The sequence below is a fragment of the Saccoglossus kowalevskii genome, chromosome 15 (genome assembly GCF_978046115.1).
Source record: "Saccoglossus kowalevskii chromosome 15, keSacKowa6.1, whole genome shotgun sequence".
NCBI lineage: Eukaryota > Metazoa > Hemichordata > Enteropneusta > Harrimaniidae > Saccoglossus > Saccoglossus kowalevskii.
In genome coordinates, this window is record NC_140655.1 from 21975185 (window position 1) to 21992240 (window position 17056).

The following is a 17056-nucleotide window of genomic DNA, read 5'->3' on the forward strand; positions in this document are numbered from 1 at the left end:
AATTCCAGTGAAAATAAATGCTTCAACAGTAAATGATGTCACAGTTCACCAGTGAAAATAAATGCTTCTACCGTAAATGATGTCACAGTTCACCAGTGAAAATAAATGCTTCTACCGTAAATGATGTCACAGTTCACCAGTGAAAATAAATGCTTCTACCGTAAATGATGTCACAGTTCACCAGTGAAAATAAATGCTTCTACCGTAAATGATGTCACAGTTCACCAGTGAAAATAAATGCTTCTACCGTAAATGATGTCACAGTTCACCAATGAAAATAAATGCTTCTACCGTAAATGCTGTCATGGCACCAGTGAAAATAAATGATTCTACAGTAAATGTCAGTGTACCAGTGAAAATAAATGATTCTACAGTAAATGTCACAGTGCACCAGTGAAAATAAATGATTCTACAGTAAATGTCAGTGCACCAGTGAAAATAAATGATTCTACAGTAAATGTCGCAGTGCACCAGTGAAAATAAATGATTCTACAGTAAATGTCACAGTGCACCAGTGAAAATAAATGATTCTACAGTAAATGTTACAGTGCACCAGTGAAAATAAATGATTCTACAGTAAATGTCGCAGTGCACCAGTGAAAATAAATGATTCTACAGTAAATGTTACAGTGCACCAGTGAAAATAAATGATCCTACAGTAAATGTCGCAGTGCACCAGTGAAAATAAATGATTCTACAGTAAATGTCGCAGTGCACCAGTGAAAATAAATGATTCTACAGTAAATGTCACAGTGCACCAGTGAAAATAAATAATTCTACAGTAAATGTTACAGTGCACCAGTGAAAATAAATGATTCTACAGTAAATGTCGCAGTGCACCAGTGAAAATAAATGATTCTACAGTAAATGTCACAGTGCACCAGTGAAAATAAATGATTCTACAGTAAATGTCGCAGTGCACCAGTGAAAATAAATGATTCTACAGTAAATGTCACAGTGCACCAATTCCTAAAACACACAGCTTGTAATACAATACGGGTACCTCAACACTATTGATAAAAAGTGATCTTAGTGATCTTTCTAGTGTTCGAAAGAATGTTGTTATGACAACTATTTTTAGATTACAGCAACATAAAGTAACTTACTTAGTAGGTGAAACAACTTCAAAACAAAACCGTCTTTCAATTTCATTTGCTAGTTTCACAGTACAAAGGTTAAGATCAGCAACCACAGTCGGAGTATCCTGAAACAAACAATATTTATAATTAATTAATTATATATTTAAGTACATTCATTATATATTCTGTGTGCATCCAACACCATTCAAAGTAATATAAAGTGAGAGGATCGTCACCTCCGCACGTGCAGGAATTGAGTCCCAGACGGTGATAACAACACACGCTAAAAACGCAAAGGCTCATGGGTAGACGCCTGTTTGTAAACCATGACACGCTATGGCCATCTGACACATGCGCTTCCCCGCTTTAAAGTAAATATTCCAACCAAAAGTTGCTTTAACTAAATCTTAAAGAAAACAGCAAAATCTTTTAATATGCAACAATCTCTTTGAGCAGTTAATCCTTTGAATATTTTTTTGTGTACTTCTTGATATTTTCTTTGTTAAAGACTGAATAAATGGTCATAATATCCACATTGGGTATAGATATTGATCAAAACTTTTTAAAATGATGACACAAGTTATGAAGGCATATCTTGGAGGGGAGTTAAAACTTAAAGCGGGGGAGTCGTCCCCTGTGCATGCGTCAGACAGTCGTAGTGTGTCATTGTTCACAAACAAGCATCTACCCATGAGCCTTTGCGTTTTAGCGTGTGTTGTTATCATCGCTTGGGACTCAATTCCCGCACGGGCACAGGCGAGGACCCTCCCGCTTTAATTTTAGCATTCAAACTGTTAAGTGTCAAAGGTTAAATATGTTGTTTCGCACAATCTGCCTCAGCCGCAAGGTGTGAGTATATGATTGATTCACATTCTTTAGGTATCCAGGATTCATATACAAAGATGGTGGTGATGATTTCACAACCTAGTGGTGCAATATATCGTAGCATACCAATGCTGCAAGTTTTAGCAACGTAAATACGCAACTAGTTATTCAAAAGTTTAACTCGTGCAACCAGTCATATTGATGAAATACATAGGTTCCATTCACTGCAGGATCCCTTGTTATGTGTGAAATCGAACAGAAAAACACGATAAAGATCACGTCAAAACACTGCGTGAAAGTATTTCTGGTTATTTCTTTGCTTAATAACGTGCTATATATTTTTGATAATGGTTAATTTTGATGAAGTAAGATTTTTTCAATGTAATATTACTTTCTAAATAATCAGCATTGAGCTATAGAAGAAGAAATTCAAAATCAAATTCTTCAAATTTGTTGGCAGTCAACACAATATTTCACAGAGAAGAAAAAATCACCTACCGGTATTCAAACTAAAATCATCATTTAGCTAGTTTAGAAGATATTCAGTAGAAAGAAAAAAAACAAGAAATCAAAACTTACTTTTAGCTTCTTTTGATAAATCAATTGATTGTTTTGTATAATAAACCATCGTCTGAAAAAAACAAAACATATCCAGACATTCCAGGTTTGACATTCCACGTTGGCAGGGTAACTACAATTTTCAAAACAAGAGTAAATGTTTTCATGGTCGCCAAATCTGGTGAGTGTTTATTAAATATCACCGAGAAAATGTTCGAATGTGGTTGTTGGTGCTAGTTTTCCAAAATTGCAAAACATCGCAAATCAGGGAGCAGATAATATAATAATAATCAAAATCCTTGGATAAAGAAATGGAACAAGTTTCAATGAAGAAAGTTACTGAGTTGCATACAATTTTAAAGCCTTCTGGCTAAAAGAATTTTCATGGTTGGACAAATCAAAAATCATATTTGCAGTGGATCCACTGGTAGAACATTCAATATTATTCCTGGCTTGAGTAAAGAATACACATTTCTTAAAATATTGAACTTGGTCAGAAAATGACCTTCTCATATTTACCTATTCCATGTCTTGAATGCATTGGAAGCTCTTTTAAATAAATACCCTTCCATTTCATATGCTGGTTTATCAGCTGGTACTTGACTCAAAATCATTTCCTATGTTAATATAAATATATCTATGTCAAATTAAAGATTAAATAGAAAAATATAAATATTATCAGAGGTACATTACTTGGGGTTTGCAACTCGCATAGTACTGTATGGTGACATCATGTCAAGATCACATTCAAGTCTCTTCTCGTAGATAGCGAGACTGATGCTACAACCTTCTGACATGACATATATCAATGTTCAAGGTTTGTAATGAAAAAATAAAACTTTTCTTGCCACTATCGTAGTGAAAAATGTAATACATCGAAAATGTACAGAAAATATAGTTCTCGTAATCCGTCATATCTTGGGCAGCTATTTTGATCCACCTGGACATCACAGTATCCTAGTTACCTCGGGCATGCGCATTCGCTTATGCGAGAGCGAGATTGTAACGGGATCTTGGTATCATGTCACCGTAGTTGCAAACCCCAAGTAATGTACCTCTGATATTATTCTTATTTTATTTAATACAATTTATTATTGTAACAAATTTATGTATACATGTACATTCGTGTATTAAAAGAAAATAAACACAATATTTTTTTTAATATTCACATTTATTGATTATTGATTCATAATTATACTTCGTGATGAAATCATAGGAATATGTATAGACCAGAGAAGGAGGAAGACACTTGAAACAATGTCAGATTGAGATAAGTTTACAGTACAATCTAACAACAAGCAACCGGATGCTCAAAATACCATTGCTGTCCAACAAGAACATTGTGGTAGCCAAGTCAAACAATGCACACCCATAAAACAAAACGCAGTTAACCCACACAAAAAGACTGTTGAGAACATGGCAACTTAACTTAATCAAACAAATTGTTCACAAAAATAATGTACACTTCAAATATCAAAGTAATCAGGTTGGTAGTGTTCAAGAAGAATTTGAAAATATCATTTTTACCAGAAATGGCATAAATACTATTTTTAATATCAATGGCATTCAACCCTTAGAGTACCATTTTTCCCCCGCTCAAATTGGGTGGATTTGTGCACATTTTCTGTATTTTTCACTGAAATCAATCTTAATTTTGAACCAAACAAATAAAATGTGACATTACTATTAATTTTTTATCAAAATATCAGAAATTTTCACAACATTTTAAGTGGCAAAGAGCAGACTATATATGGAACTATTTGGTGGAAGGCACCTGAAGTTGATTTTGGCATTCAAAAAATTAAAATTTAGTTCAGTTTTCAGTCAGACATGCATGCGCAGTAACATGCTCAGTAGTACAAAAATGGAATTAGGCTGGAACCACCTTAAGTGTTGGATTTATTATAGCTTACCACATCATTGACTAGGTTGTGTCTCTTGTCCATTTCTTTCTTTTCAGCAATCGCAGTAACTCGCTGCTCTGCTAACTGTGAATGATAGAATCATGTCAGTGGTAACTTGCTTTTAGTAGCACGTGTGCTTACTAGTGTGTCCTCTCTACCAGGATTGATTTTGAGGGGATCCTGAGTCAAAATGGAATCCCTAAATATCAAATTGAGTCAGCTTGCAAACTGCTGAGAAGATTGCTTTTCAAAATGTAAAAAACAAAAGATTATCGCCTTATCGTTTGTTTTTTCATTTATTTTGTTTATAAAATTACGAAATTACAAATTCCATAACTATTATAGTAAATGTACAATTTTCTGTTGTGTCAATGACGCAACAGTAAATTAACACAACTAATTGTCACACAGCAAATCTTTATGCTTCAGTGGTGTGTCATATTGTATATTCACAGATGTTCTACATTGTGCGATCAAATTTAAAAAAACATCTTGTTTTTCAGAATACAACAAATGCAAGTTTTGGTTAATATGCTCTTCTATAAAAGATGCACTTCTAAACTTAAAACAGTAATATCTTTTTTCTCTCAATTTTATTTTTAATAAAACATTTCCCGTTTCATTAGTGCCAGTTTGTAAAAGTCATCGTCAAAATGTAGACACTGAAAGCATAGATGCTATTATTACTGACACTATACATTAAATCACTTTAATACAAGTGTAAACAAGATGGCTGTGGGATTGCATCAGGCCTCCAGAGGGCGTCATCTATTTAAATACAGATGACGGGGGGACCCGATTTTATGCGTCATTTCCAATAATAGAGTGCATCATAATTTTCTACAATTCTGCTCATGTGACAAATTTGACTAAACGATGACTACTCTACCTTTTTCACATCACATTTTATTACCCTTGTGTAGGATTATGTAATTGTGTCTGAAACAATATTTCGAAAAGATTTGGTCAACTTTATGCGTCATGTTATATTCAAACAAGAAAATGTTCAAAATCACCGCTATTGTTGCTTTAATATCTTACCTGGGATGAAAGCTGTTTAAAGAATGGTTCTAATTCTTTCAGTAAATCATATCCTTGATGATTAAAGGTGTACTGCGCTTGAGTAAAGGACAACAACTGTAAGAAAGAATTACTGTTATATTACCATGGTAACTATCACCATCAATAATGGTACCATGGCTACAACCATGATCTGATATGATATCATGGCAACAACCATGATCATCTATAGTACCATATGGCAACCACCACCAGGGGAGCATTCACTATAGAAAACATTCATGAGAGCTCTGAGTTTTTGCTACTGAACAATCCAAATTTCTGAAGCCGTATGTAGCATTAGCTAATAATGCTACAAGGTGACTCCCCAAATGTTTTCCTCAGTAACCGCACAGAAGGTATGGTACCATAGCACCATCAAGTATCGTACCTTAGTACTGGGTAACAACAATAATGGACCAACAAAATGGTGGTAGCACTGGATTACACCTAATGAACGACTTAAATCTCTAAACATTAGGATATTGTTCCACTGAATTTTGACCCAAAGGACATTAAAAAACATAATTTTAGTGCAATAATATATCTTTTTTTAACCTTTCCACAACCAGTTCCCCCTTTTCAGCATAAATTCACAAAATAATCCAGTTTATAATCTGTACTTCCCTGAAGAAGATTGGGACAAAAATAGCCAAATTTTTTGACTAAAAACTGAAAATTGACTTCAATTGTGTCTGTTAGGTCCAAAATTAGGGTTCATTTCCAGAAATATTGAAAAGATATAAGAAATAAGTACAAAAAATTTGGGTGAGAAAGTCTGGTGGTGAAAGGGTTAAGTTCGTGGTACATACATACCACATGCATAATAAATGCGACATACTTACAGAATTAAGTATTTCATATTTCTTTCTGGAATCAACTATACTAATCTACAAAGAAAGAAACGAGTTATCAATAAATTGAAAAAATAATAATCAAGAATTAAAAAATAAACAAAATAGTGCTGTTCATATCTGTAATCAACTACCTGCAAGTTTGCAAAAAAAAAAGGATTGCTGCAGAATACACTCACACACATCACTCAAAAAAAATGTCAGCGCTGCATTGTGGGAAAACTGTAATCATTAACTGTCAGATGTTTTATAATATTGAGAGGGCACTGTCTTGTTTTAGAATTTCTACACATGACCCAAATATTGAGACTGGGAGAGGGACAGGCGTTCCACTGGAACTGAGGTTTTGTCCATCACATGCTTCTAATTTGCCCACAATATGCCAATCTTAGGCTAAAATTTATTCCACAATTTTATTTTTCTCCAGCAACAGAATGGAAATTTATTTCGTTAATTAATTCAAGTAATTCAAATACATTAGTTATATTTATTTATTTATTTTCAAGAATATTTAATATTGTACATGTAAGGCCCATGGCCTATAGTACTGAATAAAGATATATATATACATGTCTAATATTGAGAGGGTGAGTGAAAAATGAAGGAAATTTGTCTCTCATTGCAAAGAATGGTTCACAGATATAAGTTCCACATACATCTGTATTACCAAATATATTTTAAAATACTGCAAAACGGTGGAATAATTTAAGAATTTTGAAATAACTGGTAAAAAGATGCTCATGAGGCCAGATGTGAATGGCTTTTTACCAACCAGATTGAAATCTTATGATCATAAACAAAATTCTGGAAATATTCCAACGTTTCACAAAATCTAAAATATTGCTCCAAAGTTAGTAATAAAGAATCTTGTTATAAATCTAAATATTTTATAATTATGAAGAGACTGGCAGAATGCCGAAATCCAAAATCAGCAAACTTTTTTGTGTGGAGTTCGGGCAAACCCTGGTGGCAGCCATGTTTGTTTTTATTACCGTACTTCCCAAGCATAAGCCTATCCCTCTGTTTATAGACATTTAATGAGTTGAGGAAATCCCCGAGTATTGGCCCAGGGTGTTTTTACTGGGCATCGGCAACATTTATTAAAATATGCATGTAAAAAGTGTATTTCATTGCATAATCAAAGTTAAACTGTAAATAGCTCTCGTGTCATCAGAGCAGGTATTATAAAGGTATAGGCTTTGCCTAATAAGTTAATGTAATTGCATGTAGGTCAATCCATCAATAAAATTGATCAAGATGTCTGAGAATCTCTGACATACTGTATATGGAAACACATGATTTTGATATGGGCATTTTGAAAAACATGCAAGGACACTATACTTGTAAACAATGGGCACTAATGAGGCACTCTATGAATGAGGTATTTCTAGAGGTTGGGGTTTGTCTCGTCAGTTGAATAATTTTTGCTTTGATTTTCTTATGGGTTTTTTTCCTAATGCGACTTAATTTCACTTGTTTTTTTTAATTCTTGGTAATTGGTGTCATTACGACATTAGCGATGGAGTAGTAAAAATCGCAATTAACCTCAGTGCAGCAAATCAGGATAGATCTTCTTGACGCAATGGACAAATTTCGCCATTTTCGCTGACAAGTAAAATCTGCTAAATTAAACCTACGTGAACATGTAAAGTAACAACAGATTGTTTCCTTGACAGATTCTTGAAATTAAATCATCAAAATAGTACAACTAAAAAGTCTGTACAACATACCTAGAACAGATAAATAAAAACATCTAGTTTAATGTTCGCCCGGACTTTGAGCCCTTGAAAGTAAGTGAACCAGCCCTTACATATGCCAATGATTGAAATTTGTTTAATTGCTATCAAATTATCACTCAAAAAAAATATTTCATTTGTGAGACGTGGTTTTGATACAAACCGAAGATCGCGATCAACCCTACACAAAACTATCGTCATTTTGTTTTCCATGTCCTCGTTCGGCAAAAACAAAAAACTCGCATATTTACTATTTGTTTAATGAGTGCATTTTTGTTTAAAAATATCAAACAAGAATAAACACTAAGTAAAATAGGAATCAACTGCTTCGTTTTAATTGAGTAAGATGGAAACCATGTGAAAACAAATGTGAAACATTACTGTCTGCTCGAGGAGAAGACACTGGGAGTCGTGTGCAAAGAGATTGTTTACAAATTAGATCACATTGGAAGTGCTTTTGGTCACGTTGTGTAGCTTCAATGCGTAAAATAGAAAATTTATATCTTGAATAAAACTGACAAACTTCCTTGCTGTTGCTGTCTGCCTTATACATGGATTAAGTGTAGACGCGGGGATTCAGTTTTCCTTTTCTCTGCTCGTGGCGTCGCAATAGCGGTGAAGGTCAGTACTGGGTTGAACCGACAGCCATGGCCACTATATTTTGAATGATCATAAATAATTTTTGAACCCAATAGTAGTGATCACTGTGATTATTATATAAATATCTTGCAAAGTCTGGAGCGATACTGAAAAAAAATCGTTGATTTCCTTCTATATTCATTCTTGAAAGTAGGCCAAAGTATCCGCAGGTGAATACGAGTATCCAGATAATAAGTTAGGATCGATCAGTTCACACGAATTGTTCTGTTCTGATTCATCATTGCAAAACAATGGCCTGGAAACGGCCCAGCTTGAGGGAAACAGTATCGTGGAAAGAAAGAACAGTATCGGACCTGATACCCTTAAAAGACCTGATGAGAACACTGCAGAATCGCGGGTGGAACGAAAGTTACGCGGCTATTGTCTAAGCGACGCAGGCCCGAGGAGAACACTGTACATGTAACCAGCACATTTACGAATCAAGATTGGCAGAAAGTTGTACGGCATCTGTCTTCAATTTTGTCTATTGATAAATATGATGCACAAAATGAAATTGAACTTGAGTTCATGAAAATCGGAAAAGGTACTGCTTTTTCGTCAAACTGAAAAAATGGCCGCGTCACTCTTGTAACTGCGCATGCGTACTCCCCATACATTTGATGTTTTTAGTCGCTGTATCTGCTCAAATAACATCCATCATGATATAATAAATCATTATATACTAAAATTCGCAAATTTGCAGATCTTCCAATGAAATATTACCAGTTTTTTTTGCGACAGAATACGTTATTGCACTATGCAAATTAGGCTACTCACCCTAGTCAAATATTTGTTAAGAACCTTTCAAGACTCTAAGTTATAAATTAACAAGCCATGCATGGCACAGTCCCCGTTAGTTATCAAATTTAAGATAAATAGTTTTGTTTATAGTAATATAGCTGGAATATAACCATGTCAGGAATATGATTTTTTTAACATTAAAATTGACATTTGTATCTGATCGTCAAACAAGTACTTGTCCATATTGAGAGATAATGCTCTGGAACAGCATTCAAAATCAGCCATTTTGAATACATGTATATATATATATAACGTGATGTATAACGAATATATAAAATTTGAATATAATCAGTCAAAGCATTTCAGAGATATGGCTCTAGAAGCCCAATCATTAAAACAAAATGGCCGCCAGTCAGCCATTTTGAATCCAATCTGAAAAATAAAATGACGTGCATCAGGAACCCGTAATGTCTAATGTATGTACCAAGTTTGAACGAAATCCATCCATAAATGCCAGAAATGCTTGATATTTGATGATTTTTTAGCACAAAAATGACCACCATTCGGCCATTTTGAATAGGATCGTCAAATCAATATATCTGTTTATCTATGACATGATGTATAATGAATATTTAAAATTTGAATATAATCAGTCAAAACAAGTCTGAGATATGGGTCTAGAAGCCCATTCATTAAAACAAAATGGCCGCCAGTCGGCCATTTTGAATCTTATCTGAAAAACAAAATTATTTACCAAGTTTGAACAAAATCCATCTGTAAGTAGCCAAGAAATGCTTGATTTTTAGGATTTTTTAACACAAAAATGGCCGCCATTAAGCCATCTTGAATCAGATTGTAAAACAAAATGATGTGCATCAAGGTCTTATAATGTCTAATGTATATACCAAGTTTGAACAAAATCCATCTGTAAACAGCCGAGAAATGCTTGATTTTGATGATTTTTAGCACAAAAATGGCTGCCATTCGGCCATCTTGAATCAGATCATGAAACAAATTCACATGCATATGTATAATACCATGTATGTGTGAAGTTTGATTGTGATTGGTCCAGGCATTTCTAAGATACAGATACTGCGTCCGGGGACTAATTAATGCAATAATTGACTAATTAATATGCATGTAATTGCACCAAAATCTAATCAGTGCATCTACTCATCATATATTAGCTGTGTGCCAAATTTCATTTGAATTGAAATTGTAGATCTTGAGTTATCAGTGGAACAAATTTTTGTCACAGAGTCACAGAGTAACAGACACCGGTACCACATAAGCTCCGTTTCACGAGAGCTAAAAATCATGAATGGTACCGGTAGTTTGGTTCCGCTTTTACGAGAAAACTAGCATTTATTTCAGAGTGCATGGCGGGTGAACGCCTGGAACATTATTGGCACATCTATTTTGTTATTTACTCAGGGTAAACCCCGATGTTGCAATACTGAGTTAATCCATATTTCTTTTGAGTAGTAGCTTTAGAAACGCCAAAATGTGATCGAGAAACCTGGTCATTGAACATCGTTTTACTTTTCCGAAAAATCGTGTCCATTGAGACTATCGTGAATGGGGTGTGAACGAGCGAACTAAATTCAACACAACTTATTGGTGACCGTGAAAGGTTTAAATACTTCATCTAATTTACCCCTAATTTACCTTTCGAAAATTGCGAATCAACAGCTTTTAGAAAAAAAAATCACATTTTTTTTTGTAGAAATCAGTGTTAACAGATTGCATTTTAACATCACAGTAGTTCACTTTCACGTTGCGTTGAAAAAATTACTCAATCAATAATCGGAAAACTTCATCTGTACGACACAGCATTTTGATTGGTTAACGAAAGACATGACCTGTTAGGTCAAAGGAAGTTGCTCAGGTCAAATCATGAACCAGAAAAACACCATGGCAGAAATTGCTTTGTATAGTGAGTTTGCGTACGATCGAAAACATTCCACAACGAAGATAATGATAAAAATTTTGCCTTCAACTGTTTCCCCACAGACCCTACCCATTACTACACCGTAAATTCAGGCGGTATGTAAACCGTATTGTTATAAAATGTGTGTATTTTTATGAACATGTTGGTTTCTTCATTGTAAAAAGTGTCACATTTTTTCCTCAAAAAGACATAATATTTCTCCGAGATCGGTGCTGTGAACGAAAAATGTAATTTGGATAATTTTTTGTGGTTGGGAGGTGGTCCTTGAGTCGAGTATAAGCCCATCCCCCTAATTTTCCTGATTTTACATGTTCAGGAAAGTACGGTATTAAAGGACCCTTACATGCATATTCATTCCATATTTGGAATTCACATTTCCTTATATGGTAGGATGAAAATACCCAGTAAAATACCGCAATATTACGGCATACTATAACTTATGGCGTTTCAATGAGAGATGTATAATAATTACAGGAATTATGGGAAAACAAACATAACATACCTGGCATACATAATCTAATGCTGTATGTGCGTACGCTGATCTGGTAGCAGATAAGACGTTATAAGCTTCCTCGGCCTCACCAGGTTTGGTTCTATTCACCTGTGCATGTTTAGCATAGGCACTCTCAAGATCATCTGTGATTCTATCAAATACTTTCTTTGTTTCTTTAACTTTCTTTATGTCTCTGCAAAGAGTGAACAAATGACACACTTTTCAATAATTCTGAACAATAGCGGGGCAGTATTTCATCTCAAAATTTTCACCAATAGTGTGGTAGTATTTTATTTCAAAACCCTGACCAATAGCGTGGCAGTATTTCATCTCAAAGCCATGACCAATAGCATGGCAGTATTTTATTTCAAAACTCTGACCAATAGTGTGGCAGTATTTCATCTCAAAATTTTGACCAACAGGTGGCAGTATTTCATCTCAAAATACTGACCAACAGCATGGCAGTATTTCATCTCAAAATACTGACCAATAGCATGGCAGTATTTCATCTCAAAATACTGACCAATAGCATGGCAGTATTTCATCTCAAAATACTGACCAATAGCATGGCAGTATTCCATTTCAAAACTCTGACCAATAGCGTGGCGGAAGGCAAAAATACACTGATATAAAAGCCAGGGTTCAAATTCCCTACAATGATTGGTATGCTATCCTTTTCATCACCAATTCCCTCTTTTCATCACAAATTCACAAAAAGTCGTGTTTATAGTCTGCACTTTCTTTCAGAAGACAAAAATAACCACATTTTTTGAGTAAAAACTAAAAATTTAATAAAATTTTGTCTGCTGGCTCCAAATTAGGGTTAATTTCTAGAAATATTTATGACAATATAACAAAAGAAGTGCAGACTAATTTGGGTGAAAAAGTCTGGAGGTGAAAAGGTCATTGCTTGTATGTTACTATGGATATTCACCATATACTAGATTTTTAACTGAATCAAAAAGGACATACAAAATTCTATTTCTGCTGCATGATGTAAACATAGAAAAGTGTTTGACCTGCACACAAATATTTGGAGTTTATATAAGAGAAATTTTGAATGTTGCAGGAATGCTAATTTCTAAAGTTTTCAGTATCACATGTTTAGAAATCTAGAGTACACGTACTTACTCCTTAACAAATCCACTAAGTGCTTTACAGATGGCTCTGTGAGTTTGATCAAATAACATCTGAAACAAAAAAACAGCTTTAGTTCGACACTTCGTTGGCAGTTTTGACATTGAAATTTTAATACAATAATGAACTTTGACCTGCCATGAGATACAAGTCTGAAGTTAGGGACAACATCAAAAGTTCAATGTAGGATAAAAAACTTAATTCCTTTAGTTATTTCCCAAACCCCCCTACCCCCCACTGAAATTTAATTGATAAATATTGACCATGGCGTCAGACTACATTCACCATTGAATACAAATTGATAATCAAACAGTAGTATGGCATAGCAGTTGGTTGTTGGGTGGGTGTAAAAAGGCTTTACACTTGGACCAAACCATTTTCTCGTTTTGGATGTGTGTTTTTTCATTTTCTGCTATTTTTGTCCATTATTGGATAGAAAAAAAATTACAAATACTCCAAGATTTTTTTGACTTTATTAAAAAATAAAATCGTTTTTGTAGGATAGAAACTTTTTGAGGTCAAAACCCCCCCGTCCCCAAACTAAAGCAATTAAGTTTTTTATTTGACATCGATCTTTTGACGTAGTCCCTTACTGATACATGACACCAGAATATAACACTTGCAAAACAAGGAAGAAATGATCAAGACAACAATATTTCATTTTATGTGCTTTTACAAATAAAGGAGATTCACTTACCGAATGATAATTTTGCATTTCAGACAATGCATTTACAAACTTGTCAGCTGAATTCTGGTAAGAAAAAAAAAAGCAATTTGTGTAGAATGTTTATAGCTGAAAGCAGATTGGTGTAGTGGTGTTTTTTGTTTGCAATATGCCATCATATCCTGTGACCTTTGACCTATTTTATATAAATTTCTGGGAGTTGTGTTGCTCCCTGACTTGGCAGTGAATGACTTGTTTGTTGATTGTATTGTAATGCATTGTCTTTAATTCAATGACAAATGAATTACATGTAATACCAAATGTCATAACATGGTTTCATAGAAACAAGGGACCCTGTGTTAGGAGTGAGGTAGAAAGAAAAAGAATGTGAAATATTTTTTTTTTAGATTTGTTATTAAACTTTCACTTATGTTATTCCAACTGCCTGTAATTATATAAATAATTCAAGTTATATGCAACAATGAACAGACTACTCTACAGGGACCCATGAAATATACTGATATTCAGAAATTTGAGGTTTCACATGTACACATAGAGACATTACTTTAAATCTCTGGACACGGCAGTGTTTGCATACTCTTGTTGCGATCAAACAAACCATTAAACGTTAAGTGGAAGATGGTTACATGACTAACATTTAAAGTACATATAACCTCAATTCAAAACATAATATTACAAATTTTATAATAACATGGCTATTGTTTTGATATGGAATAATTAATAATTGACCATTTCAGTTTCTGAATTTATAATATCAATTTACTCATTTTCTGTTTTGTTTTGTAACTTTCATATAAACCAGCAACATGGTATAGCCTAGAATACCTGTCTGGCAATGATCTTAGCAGAGACTGATTCTACTGTTTCTTAACCAACAATAGGAATATGAAAGATGATAAAACACTCACATCTCTATTGTACGCATCTCGCAAACGATTGAATCCGCTAACAGGTGTTATTTTCACAGCTAGAAATGTCACACAGCTCAGGAACCACCCCTCTTTAAACGCAACACATGACCTCAAGTTTCAGTTGTTGGAACAAAGGTCAAATGGGAGACTTGATTGATAAGTGATTGTGTTTACTTGGTAATTCTTGACAAAGGCACAATTAAACGTACACCGCATACACAGACGAATACTGTAACCTCTTTAAATATACGAAAGACAATTTTTTGCGAATTCCATAAGTCAGTAAAAATCATGAAATTTTGTAACACTTCATGTACTGTAGAATACTTTATTTTTGCTTGGAATTTATTTTCGCTGAAGGGATGATTCAGTTAAATCAAAATCCAGTGAATATACTTTTTTTTCCTGTATTTCACATTAAACTCATCAAAAATCAGTGAAAATAAATTCCATACAAAATGCCCAAAAAGCCTTTTCAGCAAAAATTAATTCCAGCGAAAATAAAGTATGCCACAGTATGCTAAAAATCACCAAATCTGGAAAATTTCCAAAATTACCCAGTTGTATGTATGCATCAGGGGGCAAAGGATAATTCATGTGACTGAACAGATAATGGTGGCACAAGACAAGGTGCAGCAGAACAAAAAATGGACTTCCCTAGGGCCCCCTCACCCATAACTCTAATCCTAACTCTTCTCTCTCTCCAGTGCCCGTTCCCAATTTCAAATTTATATGCCTCTGAGTTATTTGGAGTGTTATGGTTCTAGGTTGGAGGGGTCTGAAGGAACTATTTCAAAACCTGTTACAACTGAGATTATAAAATTATACATGTATAGTTGCAGCTAACAGTAAAGAAAGGAATGACATTAACATTTCAGGAATCAAGTTGACCACAAGATTTTTACTTATTGTGAAATACTTTATTTTTTATGGAATTAATTTTCGCTGAAAAGGCTTTTTAGACATTTTGTATAGAATTTATTTTCACTGATTTTTGATGAGTTTAATGTAAAATATAGAAAAAAATGTATATTCGCTGGATTTTATTTCACGAAATCATCCCTTCAGCGAAAACAGCAAAAATAAATTCCAAATGAAAACAAAGTATTCTACAGTATTTTTACTTAGCCACAAGAAATAAATACAGGTCTGAGGCAAATAAACGAATCAAGCCACTTTACATGTAGTTAAATGTAATGGTCTGATACAAAAACATCTTGCAAGTAATAAGAAAAAATCTACAGAAGTGTTGTCACTATGGAAACAAGCAAGACCCCTTGCCCTGTGACATGCTTGATAACTGAAAGCTCTGCTATGAATTAAAAATTTGGTAGTAGATAGTAGTGAAGCACCTACGATAGATGAAGTATAATATGAGATAAATGTGACAAAAATAACTATTTAATGAAGTTGATGGAATGCTGCCAGTATATACAGACCCCTTGTAGCTACAATATATTACAAGTAATAGCAGGGAAGTCATTGGGGAAAGAAAAGAAGAGTAAAAATACTTGATGTTGCATTTCTTAGTACAAAATTAAACTGGAAAATTCAGAAAAGAATGTGAAATATTTCGAGGTCTGAATCAGAAAGAAAATCTTGAGAGATTGATTACAGAATCAGTGATCAGAAATTTTCTATTCACAAATCCTGATAACAATATTTGAAAAATTTTTTTTAATTTTGCGATTTTTGTCAAATGATTTGAAAAAACACAAAGAAATAATATTTTACTTACTTTAACAAGGTCATCTTCCTTGAAATGATTTGTAATATCTTTGATACCGGTAACAAAGTTCCTATGAAATAAAAATATCACAATGAACTCTTAACAGACTCAATACCAGTAAATGCAAGAGTGCACATTAAATGCACATTTTCCAAGCATACTGTAAAATACTTTATTTTTACTTGAAATTTATTTTCGCTATTTTCGCTGAAGGATGATTCCGTAAAAATAAAATCCAGCGAATATACTTTTTTTTTATATTTCACATTAAACTCCATATAATACGCTCAAAATGCCTTTCCAGCGAAAATTAATTCCAGCGAAAATAAAGTATTCCACAGTATTATTGGTGGGCTAATATTTCTACTGGGGGCATGGAAGCAAACACATTTTGATTTCTTACTTTATACTTTAAAATCGCAATATGTGCACACAAGACGTCATAGTTTTCATAATTTGCTTACAAACCATGGGATATGCTGCTGAGTTGAGAGGACATCCACTTTCAGGGCAAAATTTTATAAAATCGTCCTTATTAAGGTATTTTCTCTAATAGAAAAACACATTACAATTGCACATATTGTATACTGAATTATTAAATATGATATATTTTCATCATACAAATATCTTTGATAATTACACGAGTTATGTGCGATATGGAACATTGTAATAGTACATGTTATAAATTATAAAATTTTGATTTCAGGTATTCAAAAAAAATCAAACAATGATTAAATACTAGGTTTTATGACTAG

General features: G+C 33.7%; 1 protein-coding gene across 3 annotated transcripts in view; it reads right to left on the bottom strand.

Moving 5' to 3' along the window:
• The window catches only part of LOC102808801 (arf-GAP with coiled-coil, ANK repeat and PH domain-containing protein 2-like), a 55156-nt gene that overhangs the window by 18545 nt on the left and 19555 nt on the right, over window positions 1-17056 (bottom strand). For all 3 annotated transcript variants that reach the window (XM_006819655.2, XM_085490569.1, XM_085490568.1), the window contains exons 4-13: window positions 16311-16371; window positions 13674-13727; window positions 12971-13029; window positions 11849-12032; window positions 6271-6315; window positions 5408-5503; window positions 4376-4450; window positions 2982-3079; window positions 2484-2535; window positions 1107-1204 (exon numbers count right to left, since the gene is read on the bottom strand). In XM_006819655.2, the coding sequence (XP_006819718.2) occupies window positions 1107-1204; window positions 2484-2535; window positions 2982-3079; window positions 4376-4450; window positions 5408-5503; window positions 6271-6315; window positions 11849-12032; window positions 12971-13029; window positions 13674-13727; window positions 16311-16371 (822 nt within the window). The remainder of the gene's footprint in view (window positions 1-1106; window positions 1205-2483; window positions 2536-2981; window positions 3080-4375; window positions 4451-5407; window positions 5504-6270; window positions 6316-11848; window positions 12033-12970; window positions 13030-13673; window positions 13728-16310; window positions 16372-17056) is intronic.